At 47.8% G+C, this 27,903-nt stretch overlaps 2 protein-coding genes across 4 annotated transcripts; one reads left to right on the top strand and one right to left on the bottom strand.

The window, feature by feature from the left end:
- The first annotated feature begins 4,070 nt into the window (after nt 1–4,070).
- On the top strand, nt 4,071–13,189 carry VRK3 (VRK serine/threonine kinase 3). 2 transcript variants are annotated; one of them, XM_075059226.1, is made up of 12 exons: nt 4,071–4,229; nt 4,323–4,639; nt 6,043–6,095; nt 7,962–8,028; nt 8,794–8,878; nt 9,361–9,463; nt 9,828–9,920; nt 10,128–10,260; nt 11,035–11,155; nt 11,445–11,506; nt 11,971–12,119; nt 12,854–13,189. In XM_075059226.1, exons 1-11 carry the CDS (start codon nt 4,126–4,128, stop codon nt 12,117–12,119), a joined length of 1,287 nt encoding a protein of 428 aa, XP_074915327.1. In that variant the 5' UTR covers nt 4,071–4,125; the 3' UTR covers nt 12,854–13,189. The 2 variants fall into 2 exon arrangements, with proteins under 2 accessions (XP_074915327.1, XP_074915328.1); XM_075059227.1 differs by having other exon boundaries at nt 12,839–13,189.
- Nucleotides 13,190–13,525: 336 nt separating this feature from the next.
- CCNF (cyclin F) lies at nt 13,526–26,740 on the bottom strand. 2 transcript variants are annotated; one of them, XM_075059480.1, is made up of 17 exons: nt 26,657–26,740; nt 24,526–24,680; nt 23,988–24,094; nt 23,136–23,203; nt 22,149–22,342; nt 21,746–21,799; nt 21,061–21,165; nt 20,411–20,488; nt 19,866–20,017; nt 19,049–19,213; nt 18,281–18,404; nt 17,750–17,930; nt 17,196–17,283; nt 16,528–16,627; nt 16,088–16,218; nt 15,737–15,906; nt 13,526–15,189 (listed from the first exon to the last, which is right to left on the bottom strand). In XM_075059480.1, exons 1-17 carry the CDS (start codon nt 26,667–26,669, stop codon nt 14,726–14,728), a joined length of 2,349 nt encoding a protein of 782 aa, XP_074915581.1. In that variant the 5' UTR covers nt 26,670–26,740; the 3' UTR covers nt 13,526–14,725. The 2 variants fall into 2 exon arrangements, with proteins under 2 accessions (XP_074915581.1, XP_074915580.1); XM_075059479.1 differs by lacking the exon at nt 26,657–26,740 and having other exon boundaries at nt 24,526–24,889.
- Between the last annotated feature and the right edge of the window lie 1,163 nt (nt 26,741–27,903).

Raw genomic sequence — 27,903 nt, 5'->3', positions numbered from 1 at the left:
TTTGCTAATCTTTAACAAAATCTCTCTCCAAAAGCTCTTCAGGATGTTAAGGTGGATTAACCGTGAGGTTTTGCTTGTAAACTAACTGCTTAAAAGTTAGGAGACAAGGCTAGGAAAAAACAGACAGGATCTGTGCCAGACCTGTGCTAGTCAATACACACATAAAAGAGAGCAGATCTTGCTGACGCTATATAGCGTTTTGATGGCCAAATCTAAAGCTGACTGTGAAGAGCTGGAAAGAGATTGCACGATGTCAAGCGGCTGAGCAGGCACACAGATATCAAATGCAATTCAATATAATTAAATTCAAGGCAATGTAAAAGTAACCCTATGTGTATGCAGTGATGGGCTCTAAATGAGCTCTATCATTCAGGAAAGAGATGCTGGAGACCTTGCGAGTGCTTCGTCTGCACGCTCTGCATTGGTAACCAAGGGAAAAGGGCATTAGGAAGGAATTGCTGGGATTGCGGTGATGTGCGAGCACGGCTAGGGCAGCTCCCAGAGGACAGGGCAGTGAGGCAGAGAAGCAGCCGAGCAGGGAGACGGAGCAGCTCCCACAGGGGAGAGATTTGGTGCGTGCTGTAGCCTGGCAGGGCCGCGGGGAAGGGACCTGGTGAGGGGTCACTGAGAGGGGAAAAAAGCAAAGAATATTTTCATTTCCTAGAGCAGAGCTTCAAGGAACACCACAGGGCTGGATCTAGTTTAAAACGACAGGAAACACTTTTCAAACCGTGCATTACCACGCTGTGGGAGGCTGCCTCAGCTGTGGAGATCAAGCATGCAAATGGATTCAAAAGGGATCAGGAGAGCGCACAGAGGGTTGGTTTGCTGGGGCTGCGGCAAGTCCAGGATGCTCCCAGGCCAGTCCTGGCTGAAGATGACAACGACAAGATCCTTGTTGATGCTCTGACTCAGCCTTTGAACAGTCCCAGGTCTCCCCACCCTGGTCTTACCCCGCTGCAGCTGCACTGGGCACCCCAGCCCGGTGGCACTTCCCCAGCATCCAGAGCCAGGGACCTGCCACAGGACCAGCCCCAGACGCTCCCCAATTCCTCACCCCCCTCCTGTGTCTCCTGACAGCTTTTTGGGACACCAGCAGCACCTGAGCAGCTTGGGGCTGGGGGCTCCCACGCTTACTCGTGGGGCTTGAGAGGCTAAAGGTTCAAAGCAGCAAAGCTTGACCTTGGGATCTGCTCCGTCCTGCTCTCCAGGAGTTGGTCCCCCTCTGCAGCCCAAAATCTAGGCTGGTTTTCAATGCCCGAGGCAGGAAAGAGGGAGCAAATTCCTGTCCAGCTGAGACCAGGTGGAAGGTGCAATGCCCACAGACACAATCCCCTACAGCGTAACTGCAGGCACCCAGCTCGCCACACTGCTGATGCAAATTACCAGTTATGAAGTGGAGAAAATTGCTATCTATTTCCCTTTTCATCCATTTATTATAGCTTTCCTTTTTATTGCTAATTATTACTTTCAATATGCCACTGAAGTAGGGTGGGGGTTTCTCTCCTGTGATGTTAGCTTGGTGGCTCTTGGAAATAAATCTTAATGAATTGTCTTTTTCCACAATTTTCTGTCTGCCTTTTCCCATGACCGTAGAGTTTTTTTTGTATTTGTGGGGTTTGACTTTTTAAAGCACCATGTATCTTTGTTTACCGAATGGATTATTCTCTGCCCAAATTGAATGTAATCAGGTCATGATCATTGTTCCCTAGGCAACCACCAACGAAATGATAGAGCTATGATCATGAATTAACACTGTTTTAAAAAGTTTAAAAAAAAATAAAAGGGTAACTACAAGGCTTAATAAATCATTGCTGAAAAAAAGGCATTCACAGCAGTGCCACCAGTCACCATGGAGGGCTTTAGTACAGTGACTGTTGATCTTGATTCAAGAACTAGGGGAAGACAAAGAACCCCACGCCAGCCTGTAAAGGTAAATTCAAACCAATTTGATGAAGGACCGCTTCTTTTCTGTCAAAATTCTGAGGGGATGCTTTAGTTAATAAAGGAATTGCCATCTGCACCTGTATGGGGTGCGGGAATAACTGGAACTGAAAAGAAGGTTGTGCAGTGGGGGGTGACAGGGAAGGTAAGCCAATTCAGTGCACCCCTGCTGCCACCTACAATGCCAGGGAAAAATGAGAAAAGACTGATTGTTGAGTGCAGTGTCTTGACGAAAGTGGTAGTGAGGAATGTCAGAACCCAGCCAACCTGCCCTGTCGCTCCTGATAGCGTCCACACGCTTTAAAGAAAAAAACAGCAACAGGCTGCAGAAACCAATCCGAACACGTCAAGCCTCCCAGGGTCATTTGGCAGAGTTTTGGCTTTGCTGGGACTCTTTTGTGTGCTTAGTCAATGTTAGGAACACGTTCTGGTGTTTGGAGGGATTGGGAAGGGGCGATCAGCCTGCAGCAAGGGTGAGGTCTGTGCAGAACGCCTTGCCTGGAGACGCCTCTTCCAAGCCCCAGAGCTCTGTGGCAGGCTCCGTCAGGGGGTCAATACCCCATGTGTTATTTTATGCTGCCTTCCACTGCTGCTCTACCTTCCGCCATCCGTGCACCGAGCTCATTCCTCGTTCCCTGCTAAGCTTTTGTGAGAGAAACTGCTGCCACTTGGCTCTTCGTGGTATGAGCTGTCACCCTCCAGCTCCTCTTCGCACCCCATGGCCATGGTGTTCAGATGGCTCACTGGGATGGGCTTTGAAAAGCAATGTCATTCCACATGAGCTGTTCTCTGGGAAAAGAAACTCGGGATCCCCGCTGCGCATCCCCCCCCCCCCTTCTCCCCTGAGCCACGGGGCCTCGCGTGCCGGCACCTTCCCGAAGTAAACCTCCGTCTCATCCCTCCAGAAGGGAAAGGTCTCTGCCCACCTATGCTTCTTTCATGGCAACACACTGGTGCCTGCTTGAGGTTTATAGGCGTGCAACGTACATAAGGGATGGCACGTACACTGAATACACAGAGCTACTCCGCCCAGCCCTATGCCACTAATTAACTCTAGCCCTCATTGTAACGAACGGGTTAACTTTGTTCATGAAATCGGGAAGGGGGAAGAGACATATTGAGATTTAGCAGATGCCTTGTGTAAATAACAAGGCTTGCTTAAAGGTCACGGGAAGAGGGCAACGGCTATAACTTACTAACTAAGGAGGGAAAAGAACAACAGCAATAACTTACTAGATAAGGAGGGAAAAGAACAACAGCCATAACTTACTAGATAAGGAGGGAAAAGAACAACAGCTATAACTTACTAGATAAGGAGGGAAAAGACAACAGCTACAATTTACCAGATGAGGGATTAATTCTGCCAAGACTGTACTTCTCCACATCAAAAGACATTTTACATCAAAGGACACTCATCCTTGAGAAGATCGACCGAATCTGCCTAGTAACAAACCTGCACGAGTGAAGAAAGAAGGAGCAGGACAAGGCGGAGACTTACAAGAAAGGGGTGCACGAACTGTATATGAGGAATGTAACTATAACATAAAGTTGCGAGCGGTTGGTGGAGCGCGGACTCCCCGGCCGCCCAGCGCTGTTTTGCTCTTTTATCGCTTGCTAATAAATTCGATCTTTTATTTAATACAAGTTGGCTTCCCCAATTCGTCACGAGCGCCTATAACGCTCATCAACTTCTGAGAGCCTCTTCCGCAGTCCCGAGGTCGGTTTTAAGCAGCTTGCTGATGTCGCTTCGTAAGGAACAACCGAACAGCCGGACCCCTGAGGGAAACACCGGGGACGCCGCCCGCTCCTGCCCGAGGGCGGCCTGAGGAGACTCCCGGGGCGGCTCCTTCCCGCCCCGGTTCCGGCCCAGGCTCGTCGAGAGCGACCTGTCCGCGCTCAGGCCCACGCTGCTCGGCCCGGTACACGGCCACCCGTGGCCGAGGAACCGTTTCCCCCCCACCTCAACCTCTGCGGCCGGCTGTGAGGGGGGCAGCGCCCCGCTGAGGGAGGGCGGGCGGGCGGGTGCGCATGCGCGGGCGCCGCCGCACCGGTGGAAGCTGGGAGGGGCGCGTCTGCGCAGGCGCGAGTGGCGGGCGGCGCATGCGCGGTGTGCGCGGCCGGTGGCGGGGCGGCGCATGCGCGGTGTGCGCGGCCGGTGGCGGGGCGGCGCTCGGCGGGACGATGTCGGGCCGCGGGCGGCGGGGCCGTAGGCGGCGGGGGGCCGCGGAGGAGCAGCCGGGGCCTGCGGCTGCGCCCGAACCCGAGGCGGCCTGCGCCTCCCCGAGGTGGTGGTGGTGGTGGTGGTGGGGGAGCGGGGCGGCTTGAGCTCGGTGGGGGCGCGGGGCGGGCGCTGACGGCTGTCCCCGCTGTGCCCGCAGGGTGAGCCGGTTCTGCCCGCAGTGCGGGCGCGGCGTGGAGCCCGCCTTCCGCTTCTGCCCGGCCTGCGGCGGGAGGCTGCCCCCGCCGCCGCTGCAGGAGGAAGAGACGGAGCAGACGGCACCGGCACCGGCCCCGCCGCGGGCTTCCCCGGCCCGGCCCTCGGCCCCGGCGCGGCCCAGCTGCCGCTCGCCCCGCAAGGCGCGGCCCGGCCCGGCGGTGCCGCTCCCGGCGGAGTCGGTGCTGACCGACCAGGGCGGCAGGCGGTGGAGGCTGGTCCGGCTCCTGGACGAGGGCGGCTGCGGGCTGACGTACGAAGGTGCTGTGGGGGCCGGGGTGGGGGGGTGTCCCGGGAGCGGGCCCGGCCTTCCCGGGAGTCGGGGGGGAGGAGAGGGGCCGGCCGGGGCCGGGGCCGGTCCCTGCTGCGGGCACTGCGTGGTCCTGGCCGTTGGGCTGGGCAGCTCGCAGGGGCCCGCAGTCGGTGTCTGGTGGGGCTGTCGAGCCGTCCCTAAACCGCCAGAATACACCGCAAACAGACGGCGCGTTGAGGACAGTCTGCCGGTGTCCTCCGGGATGGCGGCGAGCGGCCGGCCCGCGGGGTCTGGCGTTCCCGCGGTGGCCATCCGCCCGTTGCCCACCCTGCCGAGGCGGACGTCAGCCCTGGTGTAAGATCGAGCGGAGGCTGGGCTGCTCTGTTACTTGAAGAAATGCGAATCGTTGGGAGCCATGCTTCCTCCTTCTGGTTTTTGGTTTCAAAACTTAAATGCTGCCGGCACTGTACAGGAGTTCCTGTGTTGTAGGTGGTGTCAGTATCGGCTAAATGTCAGTTCTGGATTCTTGGCCTGTTTTGGGGGCCAAAAGAAAGTAGCTAAGTCATCTGGGCTGCCTCTCAGCTGTTTAGCGACTGCTGATCTCTTCTCTCCAGTGTAGTTGTAAACTTCCAAAGGAAGGGTTTCGAACTTATTCCCTGTTGTGAACTTGGAAACTGTTCAGGAGGAGTTTTCTCCATTAGTAAGCTTTGCCTGATATTTGGCTTTAGTTTCTTTTTAATTACTTACGCTGTTGCATAACAAAGTCTGGGTATCCACCTATGTCTTTAAAAAGATGTGAGGTTAGAAAAGGAGAAAATAAGTGTTGTTATTATAGCGGAGGGTGCTTTTATAGAAACACCTTTTGGGTGCTGAGCAGCAGATAACCTGTGTTATAGCACTCAGCCTGAGAGCAGGAGAAGAGGAACTACCTCAAGGCCAAGTAATGGGTGCAAATCTTTTTTGGAGAAAGAAGGCCACATACAGCTCTAACATTCATGCAGAGTAGAAGGGACTTTGGCATCTCTTACAGAGTTGACAAACTATGAAGTCAGCTGGAGGGAATGCTCAGCAAATGAATCTGGGGGTGCCTTTGAGATTCTACTAATGATTTGTTCTTTACATACTACCTGCAAAGCACCCCACTACTGTAACCATGCCTAGATGCTTCTGTGACTTAAGCAGAACTGCACTCGAAGCATGTCAGGGGTGCTGTGCTTCTGGAGCAAGGTAAGAATTATTTTGTAGTAATCTGGGAAGAGACTGTCGCAGAGGATGCTTTTGCAAAGAGCAAGTGAAAGAAGCCGAGGATAAGTAAAAGCCAGCTGCACAGGCTGCATTTAATGATGCAGCTGACACTGCAAGTATCTCTTTTCCATGCTCCTGTAACCACATCTGTTCCATCCTTCCACAGCGCAGTCAGCATCTGGAACCTGTCCTCAAAAGCAAAGATACTCCCTCAAACTTGTGAGTTTTGATCTGTTTGGGTAAGGAATAGTGCATAGTGTACTGTGTCCAGGGCCTGACCCATTTGGCCTGTATGGCTAAGACTGTCTGAGGAATTCAGAGAAAGTGGTCGCAGAGGCTCCTTCTAGCTTAGGAGATGGATATAACTTCCTGAGGGTGTCATGCTTGGATTTCAGTAGAAGTTGGCTTTTCCACTAAAGGTGTGAAGAAAATAGGTATGAGGACTAAACAAACGAAAAGCCTTCACCACAGAAGGTTGCCTCTTTGATTTACCAGGCTCAGTAATCTCCAAAACTGAATTAGGTGGTGTAAAGTACAGATCTTCATTCATTAATGTCAGACCTACTTTTTTCCTGTATGGCAAGTGTGCACGTACCCTCCTGAAGTCTGGCGAAACTGGAGAGGTTAGAATTTGTTGCCTGTGCTGAGGTGATGTGATGAACCAGCACTGAGAGACTCCGTAAGGCCAGAGCCCATTTTTAAAACGAACAGTAATTATAGTTGGAGTTCGAGCCAGCTTTCTAGGCACTTGCCAATAACTTGGGTTCTCCAGAAACATGCTATTTCCAGTAATAGCTGTTCTGCAATGGAAATTCAGTTGATTGATTTTCAGGAACACACAAACCAGAGCAGAAAGACTGTCTTCTTGTCTGCTGTGGCTCTTGGGGGTTGCTTGTCTGTGGGAAGACCAGTGCTGACTAATGGCTCTGTGGGGGACCTTGTGTTGACCACTCTTGTGGGCACTTGAAAAATCCCTCTCCCTTTTGTCAGAAGAGACATTTAAGAGGATGGAGGAGGAATACAGTGTTAATGAGAAAAGACAGCTAAGTTGCCACAAAACTAGAACCAGTAGGCGGGAAACTATAATCGCTTCTGTACGCAACACTCCCAACTCCGTTTCGCACCTTTGGCATCTTTTGGCGTTTTGCTTGGTAGGCTTCTGACAGAATAGCCCAGCCCTTGCGGTTGCAGAGGACTGTAGAGTATGATGGCACACGAGAGCGTTTTGGCTCCTGGGTTTGATGGCTCAGATTGGCTCACCAGGCAAGGTGCAGAATAAAATATCCTCTGGAACATGGTTGGTTGTGTTGCCTGAGGCCTGCTGATCCTCCAGCTACCTTGGCTGGTTGCGGGTAGGGCCTTTGGTATCAAACCTGCCAGGATATAAAACTGCTGGCTCCTCCCATGCATAATAGCATCTGTCCTAAGTTAGCCTGCAGTATGCTGAGTATGTATATACATGTGTGTAGGCAAACACATACATATTGACTGTAAACTATATGTATTTCAGGTTACTTGATAACAGCAGTAGTAAAAGGGCACTTACTGGTTTAAAAATATGCTCGTAAGATTTCCACACATTACCCAAACACTTGGATGTCACAAATACAGACCTTCTTACTTGTCTCACTTTCTGACAGCTAGAATAAAATGTTACAGTTCTTTGTTGGGACTTGCCTGTTTGCAGAAATAACCTCATCTGTGCTGTGGATAAGAAGGTCACCTCTGGCTCCTTTTAACATAACATCTTTGGGACTAGAGCTCGCTCTACATTGCCAGATGATCTACATTATCTAGATGCTTTTAACCCACAGACAGAAGTGGTAGCGCTTGAAATGTCCAATATGAGACATCCACTCCTTTATTCTGTGCTGATGCTCAGAGTTTATGTGGTTGTTAGGCACAGTATTAAATAGTGAACTAAAAGACATCAGCTCTGTCGCTGATCTGGTATTTGATTTTTGGGGGGGGTTGTTGCTTTATTTAAAATGAGTAGTGAAGGTCTTGTAGCAATCTTGCCCAAGTTTCCCTTTCTAGCAGGGTGTGTGTGGCTGAAGTAATGCTCCTCCTTCCTTTTCCCTTTAGGATGTCAAAGATGGCAGGATCTACAATGAACAGAATTTCTTCCAGCGAGCTGCGAAGGCAGGCACAGGTTGGTGCTTCTTGGAGGGGTAAGGACTCGGCTGCTTGTTAGGAAAGCTGGTATCCCTCTCTCATGTGAGTCTCTGGGAAGGCCAGGCTAGAATAAACTACTTCACTGCTTGGTTAGTGGCAGAGTGCTGGGAAGTTTGGCCAAGAGCCTGCTCTCCCGGGAGTCTCTGTGTACAGAGGACACCACAGTGTTGGCATTTTTAAGCTTTCTTGGTCTACCTGTGCTTTGTCTTGATCTCACTGGTAGCTGTTCAGCCCTGCAGCCTGACCTGCCTTGGCTCTGTCTCTGTTCTGTGCCCCTTCCATGGGCATTTCTGTCAGTTGCTGTCTGGTATTTGCTCCATTGACCCAAAAACCTGAGCAAGAGCAAAGCTGACCAGAGAATGTTGGCAGGGGTGATGGAGGAATTTATGTCAAACCTGCACTTCTGGGAGGACTGTAAAAATCTGCTTCTCCATCCCTCTCTCTCTTCCCCCTTCTTGTTTTACCTAGCCCTATAGCAACCACATGCCTTAGCCTGCTCTGGTATTCCCAGCATCCTTTCTGTCTTATTCTTGCTCTGCAGTGCTATGTGCATTGACATGCCAATACCCCAGCACATGAGGCTGGCATTTCTGGGACAGAATCAGTACAAGAGAGGCTTCCTGCTGTCAGCTGCCCAGGGCAGAGTAGGCCTTCAGAGAAAGGGCATCCCTGACTGAGTGCCTTTTTTCTGGAGCTCCTTAGCAGCATCTGCTGCACTCTGTCCTCTTCTCTCCCCTTCTAGTGGAGAAGTGGAAGAAGTGGCACTTTGTGCCATTGCTGGGAATCCCCAATTGCGTTGGCTTTGGACTGCATGCAGATAGCTACAGGTGAGGTGACTGCGAGGGGCACAGCTGAGCTCTTTTGTCCACAACTGCCATCTTCTTGGGCTTTCCCTCTTCTCTCCTTGCTGTCTGTTATTCCTTTTCTCATTGTCCCCTGGACTTCTAACCTTTATGTACTGCTCCTATCTAATTTATTAACAAATGGTTTGCCTCTCTCATTTTCCTGCTTCCTTCAGTCATTGTGTTGCTGGTGAAGTCATTGCTTTTGCTGCTTCTGCCCTTCAGGCCAGGGGACACGTTATTCCTGCCTTTTAAGCTTGATTACACAAAGGGGAGACTATATCTGCAACACGTGATCAACATGTCTTTCCTTTTCAAGAAGTTTTCTGTTACCAAAAGTTGGGGAAATGTTTGCCCGGGTCAACCTGAAGGAGGGTCTAATCCAGGTGGATTGCTTGACAAGTGTCTGTTGCAGGGTTTCCAAATCAGGTAGGTACTGCTACGTGCTAAGCTCTTGTCTCTTGTAGGTTTTTGGTGTTCTCTGACTTAGGGCGAACTCTTCAGTCCGTCCTGAATGATGGCTTACACCTACTGAGGGAGAAAGCAGCTTTTCAGATTGTAGTCCGGCTGGTATGTAGAGAACCAATACTTTCTAAGACACTTTTTCAGAAAAGACCTAAAACTTTCTTCTGGATCTTTCAAAGGCGTTTTAAAGCTGATCCAGGGGGTTGGCTGGGATCTCTAAGTAGCATCTCTCGAGCCTGTTGTAAACTTGAGTAGCATCTTTTGAGCAATATGTCACCTTGAAGGAATTTGGGGTAAGGAGAATGAGAGAAACCTGACACCTGAAAATTAGAGGCTGTGAGACATAGTGGTTTTTGTGCTCCTCCACACAGCTTTGGGGAGCTGGGGAGGGTCCAGCTCAGTGATAGCCAGGGTGCTGAAGGAGTCTGCGTGGTTCTGATATGCTTACACCTCTTCTGTTTACTCCTAGCTAGACTGCCTGGAGTACATTCATGAAAATGAGTACGTTCATGGGAACATCACAGCTGAGAACATCTATTTGAACCCAGCAGACCTCACACAGGTAAGGAGCAGAGTTGCAAGGAAATGGCAGTGAAGGTGGGCTTGTGAAATGGGATAGAGCAACACCCAGGTTCCTGTGGCTGGGCAGGGGAGCAGTGCACTCTGTGCAGTGCTCAAGCAGGTGCTGTGGTGCAGGATTGTGGGCTACACTGTAAGTGGAATTCACACCACACACATGCTCAGATGTGTACTTCCTGATGTCTTCTAGGTGACCCTAGCAGGCTATTGCTATGCGTTCCGTTACTGCCCAGGAGGGAAGCACGTGGCTCAGCGCGAAGGCAGCAGGACCCCTCATGAAGGCACGATAGAGTTTATCAGTCTGGACAGCCACAAGGGAGCAGGTGAGTCTCAGTTTATAACGCCAGCCAGCAAAGCTCAGCTTGAGCTGTTACTGTGGCAGTGCTCTCTGAAGCTAGGGCTCCCTGCTGGCATTTCTGTTATTGCTGCTTTCCAGGCATTCACATGCACCTGGAACGAAGTTCTTACTTGGGCTGATTTCTCTTGCCTCTCTCTGGGCTGCTGTGTTGAGATTTGCCACGTCACTCCAACTGCAGCAAGAGGTGCAGGGATGTTGCTCCTCCATCTGGAGCCTTGGCTACTGCAGGTGTGCAAGGAATAGAAAACAAGGCTGCTTCATGCTGGCTTAGCAGGGATCTGTTTCAAGCCAGACTGGATCCCTGCCCAAAACAGATTTGCAGCAGGCTGTGCTCTGACCTTGAAACAGTGAGAGCTGGAAAGCCATTTAAATTAGCCAGTTCCTCTCCTGGTTGGGATGTGACTGTTCTCTCCTAGTGTTCAGACTGGGCAAATATTCCCCCAGAGGCTGGCAGGTGATTCCTCAATGGTGTGAGTTAGCAGGCTCGCAGAAGTATTGATCTCCCAGAGCCCATCTTACTGAAGGTCTTGCATTTCTTTACTTCTGCTCTTTAGACTTGTGCCCCTTAATGAGGCTGCCCATTTTACAGAAGGGGTACCTCAAACAGAGACTTCCAAGGTTGCGCAGTGAGTGCTGGAGTCCTTACTCTCCTTTGGAGGAGAGGCGCTAGCCCAGGCCTCTTCTGGAATGGCTAGCAAACTGTTTTTTTCACATGTGAATATCTCTTCCTTCCCATCAGGACCATCTCGCCGGAGTGACTTGGAATCTCTGGGCTACTGTCTTCTGAAATGGCTCTCTGGCTTCTTGCCTTGGTCTGAGGAGCTGGACAAAGTAGAAACTGTGGTGGAGAAGAAGGAAAAGTAGGAGAAATCATCTACTCTCTTGGGAAATGCTCAGCAGAAAGCAGTGAGGGAGGTTTTGAGACTGAAATCACTCAGTCATAGTACACTACTGGGATGCGGGTAAATCCTGCTGTAAAGGCTGAGCCTGGCCAAAGGGTGTTTGACAAACCCTGGTTTCTGCTCCATTCAGAACATGGCCATCTGAATTCAGCCTTTTTTATTTTTTGTCCCTATTGCCAAAGACAGCCTGTTCAGGTGCCTGCTCCGTTTCTTCTCATCTGACAGCACTCTGCACTGATTGTTCCAGGTACAAAGGGGATGTGAAATGCCTTCTCCGACTGTGCTTCAGGCAGAAGAGACCCATTCCAGGTATGGGCTTGCTCTCCGTGACAGTGGGACTGGGGAACGAGGATTGACTGTACCTGAAGCTAGAACCTTCTCTGTGCTGGGATGCTAGTCCAGGATGGCTTCCACTGGTGATGGTGACCAAGCATTGCATGGACTGGTTGACAGGCTCCTCCTGTGAACAAATCCCTTGTCTTTACAGCAAAACAAGGAGGGCTGCTACCCATTATCTGTATTCATGAGCCTTGCTGAAGAGGCAAGTGTTCTGGTGGCTTTAAAAATGCAGTATTTGGGGCTAGAGGTCATTTCCCCATTCTGTCTTTGAGCTTCATATTAGTCTGTGGTTTTGTTTTCCCTCTCTGCAGCTGGCCAAGGTAGGTGGGTGAAGTGTCTACAGGGAGAGCAGTCTGAGAAGGCCATTTAGCAGCTTTGTAAACAGAATTGGAGTTGCTGTGCTGCTCCATGCAGTGATGTTCCTTGCTTTGCAGATGCCCTGCAGAGCTACCTGCAGCAAGTAATGGCACTAGAGTATGAGGAGAAGCCTGACTATGAGGCCCTGCGGCAGCTCTTCAAGAAGCCACTGGAAAAGATGAAAGCTTCAGCTTATGACTCTCTGGATATCAAAATGGTGCCCTAAGTAAGTGCCAGTAGTTTAGATTGCAGCAGCACAAAGTACTTGTCCCCCTCTACTGCTGTGAGCACAGGAGCAGCACAGTGCTGCTGACCTGCTCCATCTGCCCTGGAGTGCTGGAGGCAGCAGTCAGGAGATGAGGACAGAGCAGGTTGGTCTGTGAAACCTCCCCAGGTGAGACCTAGGGGCTCCTCCTGATCTGTGAAGGGAGCACTTGGCCCTCCAGCATTCCTGATTAAGACACCAGCCCAGTGCTACACAAAGCTGGGCTTAGCCTGTGTTACAGTGTGTGTTTCCACAACTTTCTGGAAATACTTGTCCTTGGAGGAATATAACAGGGGTTAATAAAGCACAGCCTGAATGGTCTGCAGGGATGTGGAAGTGTTAACATAAAGCAGACTGATGCAATCTGGTCCTTTCTAATTTTTATTTTTTTTTTAAAGAACCAACCCTCTGGGCTGTATCTTTTGCTTTTCCTTTTTAGAAAGCAGCTTGTAGTTCTGGTTTTATTGCCTCAGGGCTGTGGCTCTCCAGACCCAGGTACTCTGTTTTATCCATGAGGCACTTCCAAGATTGAGGCTTGAGACAGATCTGGTTTTAGGCCAGGCCTGCATCAGCCAAGGCCACTGGATTAAGCGGCAAGCCCCAGGAACATGGAGCTAGCTCCTCATCACCTAATTTACTCTTCCTGGGAAGTAATTGAACTGATTAATGTTCCTGTCTAGTGTCTTTTCTTTCAGATCAAGAAAACTTGCACAGGAAGAGTTCAAAGCTTTCTGCAGTGTGAGGCCTTTCCTGCTGATATTTAACTTTTATGTACCTGTTTTAGAACTGAGAGAGTTTTTTTAACAAGTGTTTTCTTCCAATTTTAATGTGACCCAATGCTGAATTTTGACCTGTTGCTGCAACAAGTTAATGTGAAGATGCTCCTGCATGGCAAGTCATTGTAAGCAGCTGGAGAACTGCAATGTAGCCACCAGGAGAAGGGTGAAGCCTGGCACAGAAGTAAATCAGGGACTTGTTTTTTTAACTACAGTGGCAGTACCTAGTTTTGTAATAAACTTTGTGGACAAGCACCCAAGGCTGCTCTCTATTTGTTATTTGGCATGCTCAAGGCCTTTTCTGTAGGCTTTCTGGGGCTGCTGTAGAGTTTTGATGGTGGTTTGAGCCCTATGCTACTTGTTGTGCAGGGTGTTCTCCCAGCTGCTCATATTATTGAAGTAAATAGCCTATAGGCAGTCCCAGCTGCAACTTAATCCCAAGAATTTAGCTCAGAGCTAACCTCTGACTTCATCCCCAAACATCCCGTCAGTTCTTCAAGCCCCAGGTCAGTGAAACACCAGTCACTGAAGTAAGACAAGAAGCCATCTATATTAAAAAAAAGTTTTTTATAAAAAAGTCACTACACTGTGTGTATCTGAACTGTTGCCATCTGCCACAGTAACTCATACAAAGGAAGAGTCATGGAGTCCAGTTCCAGTGTTAAATTCAGTGACGTCTCGTGGAAGTCTTGTACCTTGGTATTTCAATGCTCACTACCTGTTTGTAAAGAGAAGGCTGTTTTCCTAATGTTCACAGGCTGAAGGAGCTTTAACCCAGGCTTGCTAGGCTGAGGTCAGTGTAGGTGGCTTCTTCAATTGTTACTGAAGCAGCACAGATTTCATTTTTTTATAAGAAAAGCATATGCTGCCCTTGCAGATTAGGAGCTAGTAGCAAGGCTTAAATGAGGGCTTTCAGTAAGACAAACTGTCTGCCCTTACTGCCTGTTTCTAGTGTTCAAGTGATGTGTGCTTCCCTTGAGGACACATTAATGGAAATAGCAAGGAAGACTCTGCAAGACAGGAAATGAAACTGAGCCACTGGCTGCAGGTGGCAGTTCAACCACGCTGTTCCAGCAGAGACTAACAGTTCACAGAGATCACATTACTGTAGTACTGGGCAGTGAAGCATTAAGGCACAGAAGGAAGATTTTTTCAGGCGAGAACATGGCAACTAGAGCCAGAGGCAAACATGGTTAAAAACCATCTGAGAGGTAGGTAAAAAAGATGCTCAAACTTGCAGTGAGCCTTTGTTTACCTCTTGACTGTATTCATAAAAACCTTGTATCAGTGCAGCAAATGGTATATACATAGAAGGAAGCACCAGCTGAGTGAGACAGTACCTGGCCAGAAGGAAAAGGCAGCACAACCTCAAAAAGGTCTTTCAAGTGGAAGAATTCAAGCATAGTGTTACATCCAGTAACTTGAGAACCAAAGGTCAATTCCTTTCTTTTATAGTGCCAGGCCTCACAGCGAAGCAGGGGACATGACAAGTTCTTTCCTATCACCAAGCAGTAACTGGTGAGGTATGACAGAAATGAGCTATAAAATTTCCTTTGTGGAGAAGAATCTTAAATTTGCAGAGGATCAGACAATAGGGAATACTTTAAAAAGGCAGCTATCAAGGAAGGAAGTGGCCCAGAAGTGAGCTACAGAATTAGAAGATAGTCATAGGCAAAGTTGAGGGGAAGGGCTCTTTTTGGAGGTATTGACAATTATTCACTATCATCCCTGTATGACTACAACAGAAATACTGTTTCCAGGAATCCTAGAAAAGGAGAGAGCATGAAGAAATCAGAGGCTTAAGAAGCCCAAGTTCAACCTTTCTTCACTGTGTTCTGCCACATTTTTTCGCTTGACTCGCCTTCTGTCACACTTGCCATCACTAGGCCTAGCACAGACTGACTGTAAACATGATTCCAGGTAGTGAGGCAGGCATGGCTTCTTGTTCATTGCACTGCCAAGAGACAGTGCTGAGGTAGATTTAAGAGGTACTCTGAGGCTGCCTTCTGTAGAAGATGTAGGACTGGCACTGTTGACAGAAGAGTAGCCTGAGCTCCCTTCCACTTTAGGATTTCTTGGGGTGAGATATGCTGAAAGGCTGCGAGTGTCATCCAGCAGCTTAGCCTCCCTCAGTGGTGCCATGTGCCCAGACCACTCTACAGCTAGGGTGTCTTCATCACTGGAGTCCTGACAGCAGTGCTCTGCAGGATCCATATAGACCACCGTCACATCCAAGATCCCACTGGGACCTGTCACTGCAGGATAAAAGAAAAAGGTTAGTGTGGATTTGGTCAACACCAAGCAGGCACTCAGCACAGAATCAAGCAAAAAAGAAAAAACAACAAACAAGCAAGGGTGTAAACCTTATGTCTACTTAGACACAGAGGAGAGGGTAGAGCACTAAGTTCACCCTCATTTAAAACAGTAACTATTCCTCCCCCTCAGACCATTGAACAGGCAGTCCCAGAGTCAGCAGAACAGGTAATACCGTGTTTCTAACACAGTGGGCCATTACTCATGTTTGGTCCACTATCAGCAGTATCTGAGAACAGTCTCACTTTGAAATGCTAAGCAGCTACAAAACCCTTCATCATGTTCTGAAGCAGTATAAAGAAAGAGAACAGGTATATACCTCTAAAATAGTTTAACAATTATAACCACTGGGGAAGGGGAAGAGTTTTTCCAACTGGTCTCCAGCTGAAAGTTCAGGCTTCTGTTGCCTGAGAAACAGTTTTAAGCAAAGATGAAAAGACAGATTTAATTCTCTTGTCTGCTTTTTATAAGGAGAATAAAAAGCCTCACCATCTCCATCTCTCTCGCCTTCACTTTCCTGATCACCTTCATAACCAGAGCAGGAATCTAAACTCCAGTCTAGGAAGTTATCTAGAAGACTTTCTTCCTGGGTGGATAGCTCTGCTGTGGGTGTAGTCACAAAGCTGCCCCTGTCATCCTGAATACTGTCTTCCCTCCTCCTGTAGCAAGAAAATCCAGAAGTCACACATGAAAGCCAGGTCTTCTTTCCAGATCTTTTAATAGGTATGTCAAGGTAATTGTAGAAAAATTGACCACATTTAAGAATGAAACCCCAGGATACCAAAGAAGAAAAGCTCATGCTAACCTTCAGAGACATTTACAGTGATGAGTTATACTAGCCTTTTAGTTCTCTTTCCAGAGGGAGAGCTAAGGAAAGTCTGAATCTCCACCACATTCGTGTGCAAAGGACTGGGCTCTGGGTCCTCTTGTTTCATACCCAACAATGAACAGAGCTGGCTGTAACCCATCATCTAAAAAAAAATAAATAAAAAAAAAAATCAAAGAACCAGTAAGAATTAGACCATGAGATTCCCAGAAAGAGGCTATTTATTTTCTAGGAGAAATCTATCCCCGTGAGTTCTTCCCACATGTACTCAAACAGAGCAGTTATAGTCCCCACAGGTCAAGTTTAGAACTACCACTTTATTTAGATATTCTCTCCTCCAAAAGTCTAAAGTTAGAACCCACTTCCTATTATTTGAAGATTACTATATCCTGCCATATGGTAGCTTTGCTCTGGGTGTCAGACATCAGCAAATGAAGACAAAGAGCTCACCCACCTTTTCTTTGCCTATTTCTTCATAACGCTCATCTTCAAATCGTTGTTTCACTGCAGTTAAGGACACCTGCCTATAATCCTTTGGGACATCATCATGGAAACTGGAAAGAAAGATCAAAGCCCCAGTCTTAGAATGGATTATATGAAACAAGGTTAACAAAACCTGCCAATTAAGTACTTTCCCTCTGTCCCTCTCAGCTCTGTGCTGAAGAAGTTGGTGTTTCAGCAGAGCTGCTAAGCAGCTAGCCAGGACACTTTGTTTCTACACATATGAGCATCTAATTCCTTTTCTGTTCCTTGAGGTAAACAAGATACTTGCCTTGTACTCTTTAAAAAGATGAGCTGCTTTTGCTACTGGAACTCCTTCTGAAGCACACCACTAAGCCATTTGCAGTCTTATGAAAATAGTGCTGTTTGGCAAGCTGAAACCTGTTAAGCCTTGAGGAACATCACACTTTCTGTAACCCAGGGCCACTACCAGTTTGGAGAAATAGAACAGCTGTCCCTGAACTGGCCCCTAGGCCTTAGTGCCTTGTGATGTGGGAGCAAGGCAGTTTCCCAAAGCCACCTCCTTCACTGGGAAGGGCTGACTGTATAGATGCAGTATGCCTGCAAGAGCTGGGATCCAAGTACTCAGGTGCCCTCCCAAAAGAGTTCCAAAACTATTACCACTTTTGGTGGAGGCTTAGCACACAGGGCAACAAGTCTTCAAGAGAGAAACCAGTGCACTCAGACAGCTGGCTGGTCCAGGGGTGTGCTGGAAAAGAGAATACAGATTACCATTTCACAAAGCTTGGTAGTTCTGTAATCAGACGCGCTTTTTATTTTTCTAATGGGATAAAGATCATGATCTTTACAAGCTTATGCCTGTACACAGTTGTAACAAATTCACAGTTAGCTTCAAGGATAGGTTTACCTGCCAAACTGAAGTTACACCTAAGTATAGAAATCTTCAGTCTTGTTTAAACACAAAGGTTGCATAGTCTGATGCTAATATTCTTGTTCATCATAGCTATTAAGGGGTAAAATAGACCGAGCTCAACTCTTCATTCTGAAGTCTTATACCTTTCCCCTTCTTCCCCCTGCCCCTCTCCCCCAGCCCAAGTGATTCCGACATCTTGCCTAAAGACAAAGCAACACCAAAAATACCCCAAAGGCTCCCTAAAAAGACAAGGCAGACTGAGATACCATGCTGTAGCTCCAATTAAATTAAGGTCCCTTACCTTGCCTGTGTAGTATCTTAGCCAGCAGCAGTGCTGCAGCAGCCAGCCGAGCTGGGGAATACACACAAAGACTTGTGTTTAAGAGTGACAGTTCACAAATGAAGCTGTAAAGGTGAAGAGTTCTTCTCTCCAGTGAGACTATGTTTGACAATACTTCTTTGTAGTCCACAATGGTAGGTATCTAGTGCAGAAAGGAGAACAGAGGTTGGAAATACAAGATGAGCACCAAATATTTAGAACAGTTGTTTCCAGGAGATGCTGTTTTCATTACATTAGGGTTTGGGTTTTGTTTGTTTAACTACTATACTGACATTGAAACATTCTCAAGTGAAAGAATAAATGGCCTCTTAAAACTTAAATTTTAATCTCTACAGAAAGGCAGAGGGTTTTGTATCTGCATGCTCGCCAGAAGTGATTGAGAACACTCACATAAAACCCCAACATCTTAGATAAGGATAAGTGCTAATTACAACAGCCTGACCTCAATAGCAGCCCAAAGGGTGAAATATTCCATCCAACTTCCAAACTCACCCTTATCTTTCCTTCTAGGGCAGAAATGATCTCACCCATCATTCTGACCAAGTCTTCATACTTGTATGTGTTGTCTGTTAGCCACACAGCTTCCCGTATTGTCAAGATCTCTTTGCTGATGAAACTAAAATATTAAATAATATTAACAGTTAGCCCCAGAAGTAAGGGAATTTGTGCACCTGTGCAGTAATGTTTTTGTGGCTGATAAATGCACCCAAGATGACCAAAGAGTTAAACAACTTTATAAGGTACTTTCCCAGGTACAGACCAGGAAAGAAAGAACAGCAGCTCTTCATTTATGTCACCTTTAAGCTGGAACCACCTACTAGAATGTTCTTAATTTCTCATTTATGAAACCTCTCCTAGGTTAAGATGCAAGATATTAAGGTAACTAACACAGAAGAATAACTTTCCACCATACCATGCAGTTCATCTGAGCATAATACACTAAACTATGTAGCAACACCACTGCAGTTGTTCCTTACAGGGTTACTTGTGCTAACATGGCATGAGGCTTCAGTTGCTGATGGAATGCATTTAGACCAATCCACCACTATGGAATTTTTTCATATTTAAAAACACATTTTGTATCTCATTTGCAGAAGTTGTGTTTGTATGCAAACACAGTTCAAGCAACAGCAATGTAGAGGGAAGCCAAAGATTCTTTCCAGTATTATTATTAGCAAGGGGCAGGGTGGAAGCTTGAGCTGCAGAAATGACTTTGAATGATCACAATAACCATCTCTGTTCACCAGTCAGAACCCCTACCGTGTGCAAATGACCATGCAGGCTATTCCCAAAAGTTGAAGTCGAGCTCGAGGTACAGGTCTCAGCTTCAAATAACGATCCACGCACCCCACTGTCATGTGAAGGCATAGGCTAGAAAAGTCTTTCATGGTAGCCACTTCTACCAGCCAATCAACCAAGATGTACCTAGAAAAGAAAGAGAGAGACATAATCTGTGCAGTTAAAAGCCATTCAAACCCATGCTGAACATCCTCCCCACGCCTAGTTACTGAGTCCCTTCTCCACTCAAAAGTTCCAAGCCAAGAAATTTCACCAAAAGAATTTTCAGAAAAATGACATGTTGCAAATCCTTATCTCAGTGCAATCAGATGCCTGTTATTCTCTGAAGAGTCAATGGTCTTAAGTTGTCTGTGAAATGGAATTAGAAACTATCCTATAATAGGCACTTGCACAAAAAAAATGGTAGGGCATACCAATTAGGAGGCTACAGGACTCCTAAGATAACTAGAGAGTAACTATAGTTTTAACAAGTCAAACAGTGCCTCCAGTTCTTTAAGAACTTGTTAGTCTTGACAAATGCAAGAACTTACAAGTCCAGAAAAAAAAACTCACACACTTCATTTCAGTTCTTCATCAGGGCTTGAAATAAAGGCTCTGATACTTCCTCTGTGAAATGTCATGTGTTTCTCTGATTGTACGCAATGCATCACAGAAGAGTAAAGCAAAAAATTCCATATTCCAACAGACCTCATTCTAGATTTGTTTCCCTCTACAGATGTGGAAGGAAACAGGCAGTGGTGTCTGCTCCGTGGCCTGACTCCTGGATCTGAGTTTTTACCTCATTGTTTCATTCATTCCTTTCTGCACAGTGAAGATACTTTGCTTGCTGATAGGAAGGGAAGCTTGAAAGATTTGAGACACCATTTCACTGGAAGATTTTGCTTCTAATCCTAGTTGGTTTCCATTCCCACAAGCTTTGGCTAAAGCTATCTGTAGTAGAGAGAATACATAAAAAAAGTATTTTTTTTTTACCAAATATAAACTAAGGCAGCACAGGACGGTCCTGTAATTTTCCTGCAGAAAACAGAGAGCAAACATGACAAACTACTTGAACCAGTAGTTCTTAGTGTGGCTTAAATGTTGAACACACATTATTTGGACACAGGCTTTTAAGTCCCTCATAAGATGCATCTTTACTCAGATTCTACCACAGACATGCAGTATTTTCCAAAAGAGGGGGACCTGCAGAATAAATACACACATGCACATATAGATATCATTCAGCCATTTTGACCCTGCTTCTAAAGGGAGGACTCTAAACCTACAACAGCAGCATAGAAGAGACCGAATAAAGACTGTTTTCCTGGGAAAAGTCAGTCTTACCTGTGCTTCCCAGCAGCCCTTTGCTGCATAGTCTCGTAGCTTCCTGAGACTTTGGAGGTATCTGCCAGGATCTGACATCTACAGAGAGGAATGTAAACAGATTTCAAAACCCATTACATTTACACAACGAACAGAAGGATTGTAGTATTAATATCCAGAGAAAAAACACTGCCTCTGGGTACATATATTATTTCAGCAACCAGTCTGTTTCTCATCATGATGACAACGTTGTTTTGAAGAAACTTTCTTCAGTTCTTGCCCAAGGTCTCACAGGAAATGAGACAGGTCACTTGAGATTCCATCATGAGAGCTTTGGCAGATTTATTAATGGCAATGCAGGCAGTCTCCCCCTTCCTGTTCCCAAGTGAGCCATATAACCACTAGTCAGCAGTGCCTATGTCTTGAGCAAAATTAGTATAAAGGAACTTCTGCTTGCACCTCGGCTACCACTGCTCGTAGACTCACTTACTTTAAACACCAAGACAGACACCAAAGCTCATTTGAGAGATTTCTCAGCGCTCTCCTTGTTTATGAAGGAAGTAAGCTCTGAGGAACAGCAGTTTCTTTCTGTGTACATTCATTGTGCATAACAGAGGTCCAGAAATTACAGTGAAAAAGTTGTTTTGAGACAAAAAAACCCCACTACTTACAGCAGCCTTTCTGTTACTTTCCCAAAGGAGGTAGGAACTGTTTAAACAACCCTGCTTTGAAGATTCTTCAAACATTTCAAGGGATTCCTTTCTTTTTTCTTCATCCTACAAAGAAAAGGCATGACAGTATTTTTGCTGTCCAGCCAACTGGATGCCAGATCTCAATACTTCAGAAGCTACAGAACAGCTCTGTAATGAAAGCTACAGAGCAGAACCAATCAGCTGAGTCCCCTTCAGACTATGAGGGGTACTCCCACATCCACTTAGTGCTGCCATTTGAAGATCCAGGCTCAGGAAGCTGTTAGTGGTTTTCCTCAGCTAGACAAAAGCTTTTTGGCTTGCTTGCCACTGAAGGATTTTTTTTTTTTTTTTTGATACGCATTATGACTGGAAGGCTTCCTTTGAGACCTGAACACACTGCAAGCCCATGATCAAGCCAAAATTAATTTCATCATTTGTAAAATTCAATAAACTAAGTTGATAATGTCCCTTTAAACAGCCAGTAAATTAAACTCATGAGAACAGAAAACCCTAGGCCACGTGAGGAATATGAGAGCATTTGGCTGATTTTTAAAAAAAAAAAAAAACAAAAAAACCCACAAAAACCAAAACCAAACCCAAGGTAAACAGCACTAGCATCACCAAAAAAAGTACCCAAACACATCAAATCAGTAATACTGCTCACCTCAAAGAGACTCAAGATCTTAGCCAAGCAGTGGAGAATAGATCCTTTTTGAGCCTGAAGAAAGCATTAAGATAAAACATTGATAAACAAAGAACAATAGCAACTTTTGCTAGTAATTCCAGACTACAATTTAGTTTGCCTTTCAATCATTCTTCCCCCTTTCTTTTCTCAAGAATAGTTATTTCTGAGACAGTACTGAGTCTCTCAGGAGAGACAGTACAGGCCTCCAGCACTCATGATATACCGAGCGCAGTTTGGCAATAAATTCATTAAAGTGATTGATCCACAGTCATTTAAGCAACAAGAGCATAGGAGCTCCTTGGGGAAACAAAAATATTTTTTCCAAAATAACTAGATACAGCTACCAGCCTATGTTAAAATAAAGGGCAGAAAGAAATCTTACTTTCTCCAACTGACACTCTGCTTTGAGACTCTCATAGACCACAGCTTTACAACAGCTTCCACTCAAGGACCAGGGAGGACGGATAAAAAGCCAGATAAATGGGGCTGCGCACACATTCAAACGCTCCGCCAGACTGAAGAAATGAGATGCCTTTAATCCATTCACTTCTGCACGACCCTCGTCAGAGATGGACACTGAACAAAAAAACCACCAGAAATCATTTAGAGTTTATTCACAACACATGCTAGGCATTTAGTCAGGCCAAGATAGACAATAGGATACAATCAGGAAAAGATTGAATAGTGTCTTCCCTTTAGAGCCTTAAAAATGATGGAGATGGCAAAAGAAGAAAAATCTTACTACAGTCAGTCTCTAGGAACATATAACCCTAAGCTGCGGGGCAGGGGGCACGTTCTGCAAATACCAACATTCAAAGCAATGTTAATTCCTGTCAGTGTACAAACAGATTGGTATACAAGGCACCTGCCTTGCCAGTACCCTCTGCTAGGAGGCTTGTCCTGTGGATTGCCAGTCCCTTTTGTTACATTTATCACACCAGGTAAGTAGCCAAGTTTGATCAGAAATTTACAAAGGGTAACTTCTAAACATGAATTCATAAGCTATGCATTGACTTCTTTTCTAAAAGAGCTGTGCACTATACTGTCATTTAACACCTAGCAGTTTAGTGGCCAGTGCTTAAGCTGCACTGAAAGGTAAAACTGAAGAGGCACCATAGTAAATGCGACCTAACCACTCACTGAAAGGCAGCAAGCTAGCTCTGCACTTCACTGCTCAAGAACCTGGGTACAAAAGCATCAGTGTTTGAGATACAGAAGAAACAGCTTTTTAAGCAGCCAGTAAAAGTGCCAACTTTATTATGAGACAATTAGTCTGATCTGTATCTATAAACAAGTCTTTAGTTCATCTACCATGTCCTTCTGTCATGTCATCTTCCCCAAACACCTGAGTACAAGCTTCCACACTTACAGCCTTCATTGTATAGGTACGCTATCCCCAGCTTCACAGCAGCTTCAAAGTTACCCCTTTCAGCAGCCCTGAATGGGAAACAGAGAAGATACTTGAGGTTGAAATCAGTAGGTGCTTCCAGGCCCACGTCCTCAAACAAGTTACTTTGGTGGAGGCCAGGCTGTGCATTTGGTGATCGCCAACCATAAGCATATGTGCTTTCACTATAGAAGTTAAACATAAGTTATGCTGAAGCTCTTCTTGCTGTAACACTTTTCTATGCCAATGTCCAGGATAATCTGACAATTCACAGGAATGTTTCCCATTCCCATGCAACATCCCCAACACCAGAATGCAATAACACGTTTTGGTACTTGCACCTTCAAGGACATCATCAAGCCCTCATGCTCCTCCCTTCCAAACTGATGTGCATGTAGTAGTCTTCTTCAGAAAGAACATCATACATGCACCAAAGAAGCAACAGGTAGAAGTAAACCAATTATCATGACGCTTAAACTGATGTATCCCCTTCAAATCAGATGGATAAAAATATGTTCTCCATCATTTTTAAGCAGGTTTATCACTAGCCTTTCAAACATCACTTGTTTTAATACTGAAATTTACCTGTTTTTCAATATGCTGGTTTGTACAAGAAGTGACCAAGCCAGCTCAGACTTAGAAATGTGGTTATGCTCTCGAGACTCTGATCTCACTTGCACATTCATATGAAAGCACCAGTAACAGATTTTAGTTAGTGTGCTATGTTCCAATATGGAATATTAATGCCCTTAAAGAGAAATAACTTTGGTATAATAACTTAACTTCAAACACACTCTTCTACAATGTCAGACAAATTTGATTCTTAAACCTTACCTTTCAAACATCTTCAGATTGTTTGGAGAAGGCCATATTTCTTGGAAACTTGCACATGCCCAAACACTAGCATGATTGTCCACAAGGTATTTAAGATGCGAGTGCACCTGCAAGGGGGGAGCATAAAATAATAATTACTAAAATAAAGGGACCAGCAGAAAAATAGTTCTTTGCAATCTAATTTTAGATAGGCAACTAATTAATCACAAGTTAATCATAACTCATTACCTACCTAATCACCATTAAGGCAAGAGGCACCAAACCAAACTAATTTGTTCAGCCACAGTGATCTAGCAGGACAATACCCACAGAAAATTTACACAGAGCACTCAAATACTGCTGCTAATCTTCTTAAGCTTGAGTACTGAGAAATAAAGCTGCTAATGGGATAGCAAAAATCTAATTACTGCATGTATTCTTTGGTTTTCTTCAGGTTTACTCTGACACAAGAAGCCAGCCTTTTCTGTGTGCAGTCCTGGCTCCTAAAGGCAGATAAAAGCCACGGTGCATGACAGAGGGGAAGCAGTAGCAGACTCACAGCTCTGACAGAGAGGATGTCTTCAGCAGGAAGGCCCTTCAGAACATGAAACAGAACATCCTCGGGTAGACTTAACAACGTCAGGACTCGAGGCCGTTTTCTTATCCTTCGCTTTGAAGGGAAAGAAAAACACCTGGAACATCTACAGTGAATCACTGGAAAACAAAAAACACAGGACACCTCCATTAGTGGTGGAACAATACGAGGGGAAAAAGGCACTACAGAGTATATACATACACAAATATGCATTTACTCAGGCACCTATTTACTGCAGCATAGGATGCATCTTCAAGCATATTAATCATAGAGAAATTTAGCATGTGTCATGTAACACCATAAAGTAAGCCACAAAGTAGCAAGTGACTTGCTCAATTTCGTCAATTAAGCTAAGAGGCTCAGAAGGGATGGCTCATACTCTAGTCCTCTTCATCGAGAACCCTTCCATGCCCTAACTCCATCATTTGACAGTGTTTAGTTAAACTGTCACTACTACAATTTCATTTACCTCCCCCATGCCCCAACTTTTCCTTCTTAATTGATAGCAGTCCTTGGAATGTGACCGGAGAGATTAGGAAGTTAAGACTCAGCAAACCAGCTCAAGCCAAAAGCCCATCTTTCTAACCAGCCAGTTGCTGCCATGGGTGCTCATGGAAGATCCCTAAGAACCAGGAAGCCCTCTATGAAGTTTCAGCGCCTTGTAGCATTCATAGACTAAGGCATTGCCTACATCTTCCGTTCCTCAGTAAGACAGAGTTTACCCTCACTGCATTCGCCAAGAGACGAAAATGATCTAACAGATAAGGTAAAACCAAGAAGGGCACATGAATGCTGCTCGCTGGTAGAGACTCATACTCCATGGTAGAAAGCCCAATCCCTTTTCCATCTCTTGGGGATAGCGCAGTGTTTGGGCTGCCACCAAGAGCCTGGCCCCTGCCTGCACTCCAGAGCCCCAACACCCACAGCAGTCTGACATGTTACCTGTCTGATTAAAAAGCTATTCCCATGAAAATAAAAACTTTTTGATGTGCGCAGGGCAGAATACTGCTATTCTTCTCATCCTCTTCCTCTCTCTGGAGAAAACTTCAGCAGTATTTTTACCATGAAAAAGAAATGGACTTCTACACTGGTATGCCCGTTAAACCTGCGTGAACATCTGAATGACTGGGGAGCACGGGGTAGTTGAGCAACTCAGGGAAGAGGAAAACTCAATTTCAAAAGACAGGAAGTCACACAGGGAAATCTTCAATTTGCTGCTTCACAAAATCAGAGTGGTTTAGGCTGGAAGAGACCTCTGGAGTTCATCCCAACATCCCGCTTGCCCTGCCCAAGCGGCATCAGCTACAGCAGGTTGTGCAGGACCACCTCCAGTCAGGTTTGAAAGTCTCCAAGGATGGAGACCCCACAACCACTCTAAGCAACCTGTGCCACCGTGCAGTCACCCTCAGAGGAAAAAAAACGCTTTTTCTTGTGTTTGAATGGGGTACCGATTTGCGCCCAGCAAGTTCAAAGACCTCTTCGACGTTATCCCGCACGCAATCTACGTTTCTTAACGCCTGGCTTGGAAGTCCGAAGCGCGGGAGCGCTCAGACACCTCAGCCAGCTACAGCGACGGATCCTCCACCGAAAGCGAAGCCCCCTCAGGTACGGACGGCACCGACACCCCCCTCGGTGCGGCGGCAGGCAGCGCCCCGCGGGCCCTTCCCGCAGGCGGAGCCGTTTGAGGCCCCGGGAAGCCGCAGCCCTGACCCACCGTGCCCCCCCCCCCCCCCCCAGAGCCCCCCGCCTGGGCCGCGGCCCGCACCGCCCCCTCCCCCGCCGCCGCCGTTTGAATTTCGGCGCGCTGCCGCCAGCGCCCCGCCGAGCCGCCGCCACCGGCCCCCGCGGCCGTTGCTGTGCTCGGCGGCCCCTCAGGCGCCGGCGGGAGCCGCGGCGGTGCCCGGGCCGAGGCCGCTCCCCCGGGGCGCGGCCTTACCGCCCCCACCGCCCTCGGAGCCCCCTCAGGAGAAGGCCCGGCGCGGCGCCGGGGGAAGAGGCCGCCCGCGGAGCCGCTGGCGGCCCTCAGAGCCGAACGGGAGGGAGGAAGAGGGACGAAGCGGCGCTCCCGGAGCCCGCGGCCAGGGTCCGCACTCACCGCCCGCCTTCATCGCGGCGCGTCCCCGGGGACCGAGCGCAGACCACCGGCCGCCGCGCCCAGACCGGCTCCGAGTGAGGGGGAGCCGCCGGGGGGCGGGGCCGAACCGGCCGGGGGAGGCGGGGCTTCCCGCAGGAGGACACGCCCCAGCCCTCGGCCATGCCCCGTCGCCGCTCAGCGAGGGTCAGGGACAGAGGCGCCTCCCCGGGGCGGCTGGAGCTCCCCCCGCCCGCGATAGGCCCAGCTCTTCCGAGCGACGCCCACCAGCCGCGCGCACTTTTTTTTTAAACACAACAGCCCCCGTGATTGGTCGGAAGGACCGGCGGGAGGCGGTGCCCTCCCCGCCCCGCGGGCTCTGATTGGGCGCCCAGGATGCGAATTCGAATTGGGGCAGTTGGCGGGTCGAGCACCTCGCGGACGCGGCGGCTGCGGCGCATGCGTGCGGCGCAAGGACACCCTCCCTCCCCCGCCGTGGGGGGGAGTTGCCATGGCAGCGGGCGCCGGTTGCGCGGCCTTTCCCTCAGGGCCGGGGCCGCGTTCCCGCCGGTTCTGTCACCCAGGGGCCCAGCGCGGAGGTGGGAGCCCGCAGCGGTGGCCCGGGCTCTCCCGTGGGCCGTGATTCCCTTCTCCGCTCTAGGCCCCAGCCGGCGGCAGCCTTCCCCGCCTCTGCGGTGCCGCTCAGCCACGGCCACCTGCTCTGGCACCGAGGCTTGCCAGGCCAACGGAGCTACACCAGGCAACTGCTGAGGGAGCTCTTGTGTCTTATTTCCACCTAATTTATTTCCACCCTGAGTATCTGGGGCCTAAGGGTGTCAGTGCTGGAGCAAGAGCAGCAGGGAGGACATGCCCGCTGGAGGAAGGAGCAGGGCTGACCAGACAGAGTCCATTTCTGATGCCTTGAGCTGCAGCATCGCCCCGGACCTCCACGGCACCGAGCCCTGCTCCTGCCCCTTCGTGGCCTTGCGTGAGGGTGAGGGGGAATTAGGAAGACAATTAGGAGTCAAAGTTCAAACCAGAGTCAAGGATTCAGAGGAAAGCACTGATCCTCAGAAGGCAAAGAGCAGAGAGCAATGGAGGTGTATCCAAAAGGCTGGCAGACAAAGCAAGCAACACAGGGAAAATCAGTTATTGCTTTAGCTCACCTGAAGACTTTTGTGAGTCTTTTAGAACAGAGCAGCAAGAAGAGGAGCTGTCGTTTCGTGGGACATAAAATGACCGTGTCGCAATTTGTGCTGGCTGGCAACTTT

The sequence above is a fragment of the Buteo buteo genome, chromosome 29 (assembly GCF_964188355.1).
Source record: "Buteo buteo chromosome 29, bButBut1.hap1.1, whole genome shotgun sequence".
Taxonomy (NCBI): Eukaryota; Metazoa; Chordata; class Aves; order Accipitriformes; family Accipitridae; genus Buteo; species Buteo buteo.
This window is presented reverse-complemented; position numbering and strand designations above follow the sequence as displayed.

Coding starts and splice junctions, on each gene's coding strand:
- VRK3 (XM_075059226.1), top strand. CDS start 4,126: ATGTCGGGCCGCGGGCGGCGGGGCCGTAGGCGGCGGGGGGCCGCGGAG. Junction 4,230..4,322: donor GCGGCCTGCGCCTCCCCGAG/GTGGTGGTGGTG, acceptor CTGTGCCCGCAG/GGTGAGCCGGTTCTGCCCGC. Junction 11,507..11,970: donor GCAGAAGAGACCCATTCCAG/GTATGGGCTTGC, acceptor CTTGCTTTGCAG/ATGCCCTGCAGAGCTACCTG.
- CCNF (XM_075059479.1), bottom strand. CDS start 24,774: ATGCATATTTGTGTATGTATATACTCTGTAGTGCCTTTTTCCCCTCGT. Junction 22,343..23,135: donor GTACCTATACAATGAAGGCT/GTAAGTGTGGAA, acceptor TTTTTTGTTCAG/TGTCCATCTCTGACGAGGGT. Junction 15,907..16,087: donor TCTGGAAAGAGAACTAAAAG/GCTAGTATAACT, acceptor TTCTTGCTACAG/GAGGAGGGAAGACAGTATTC.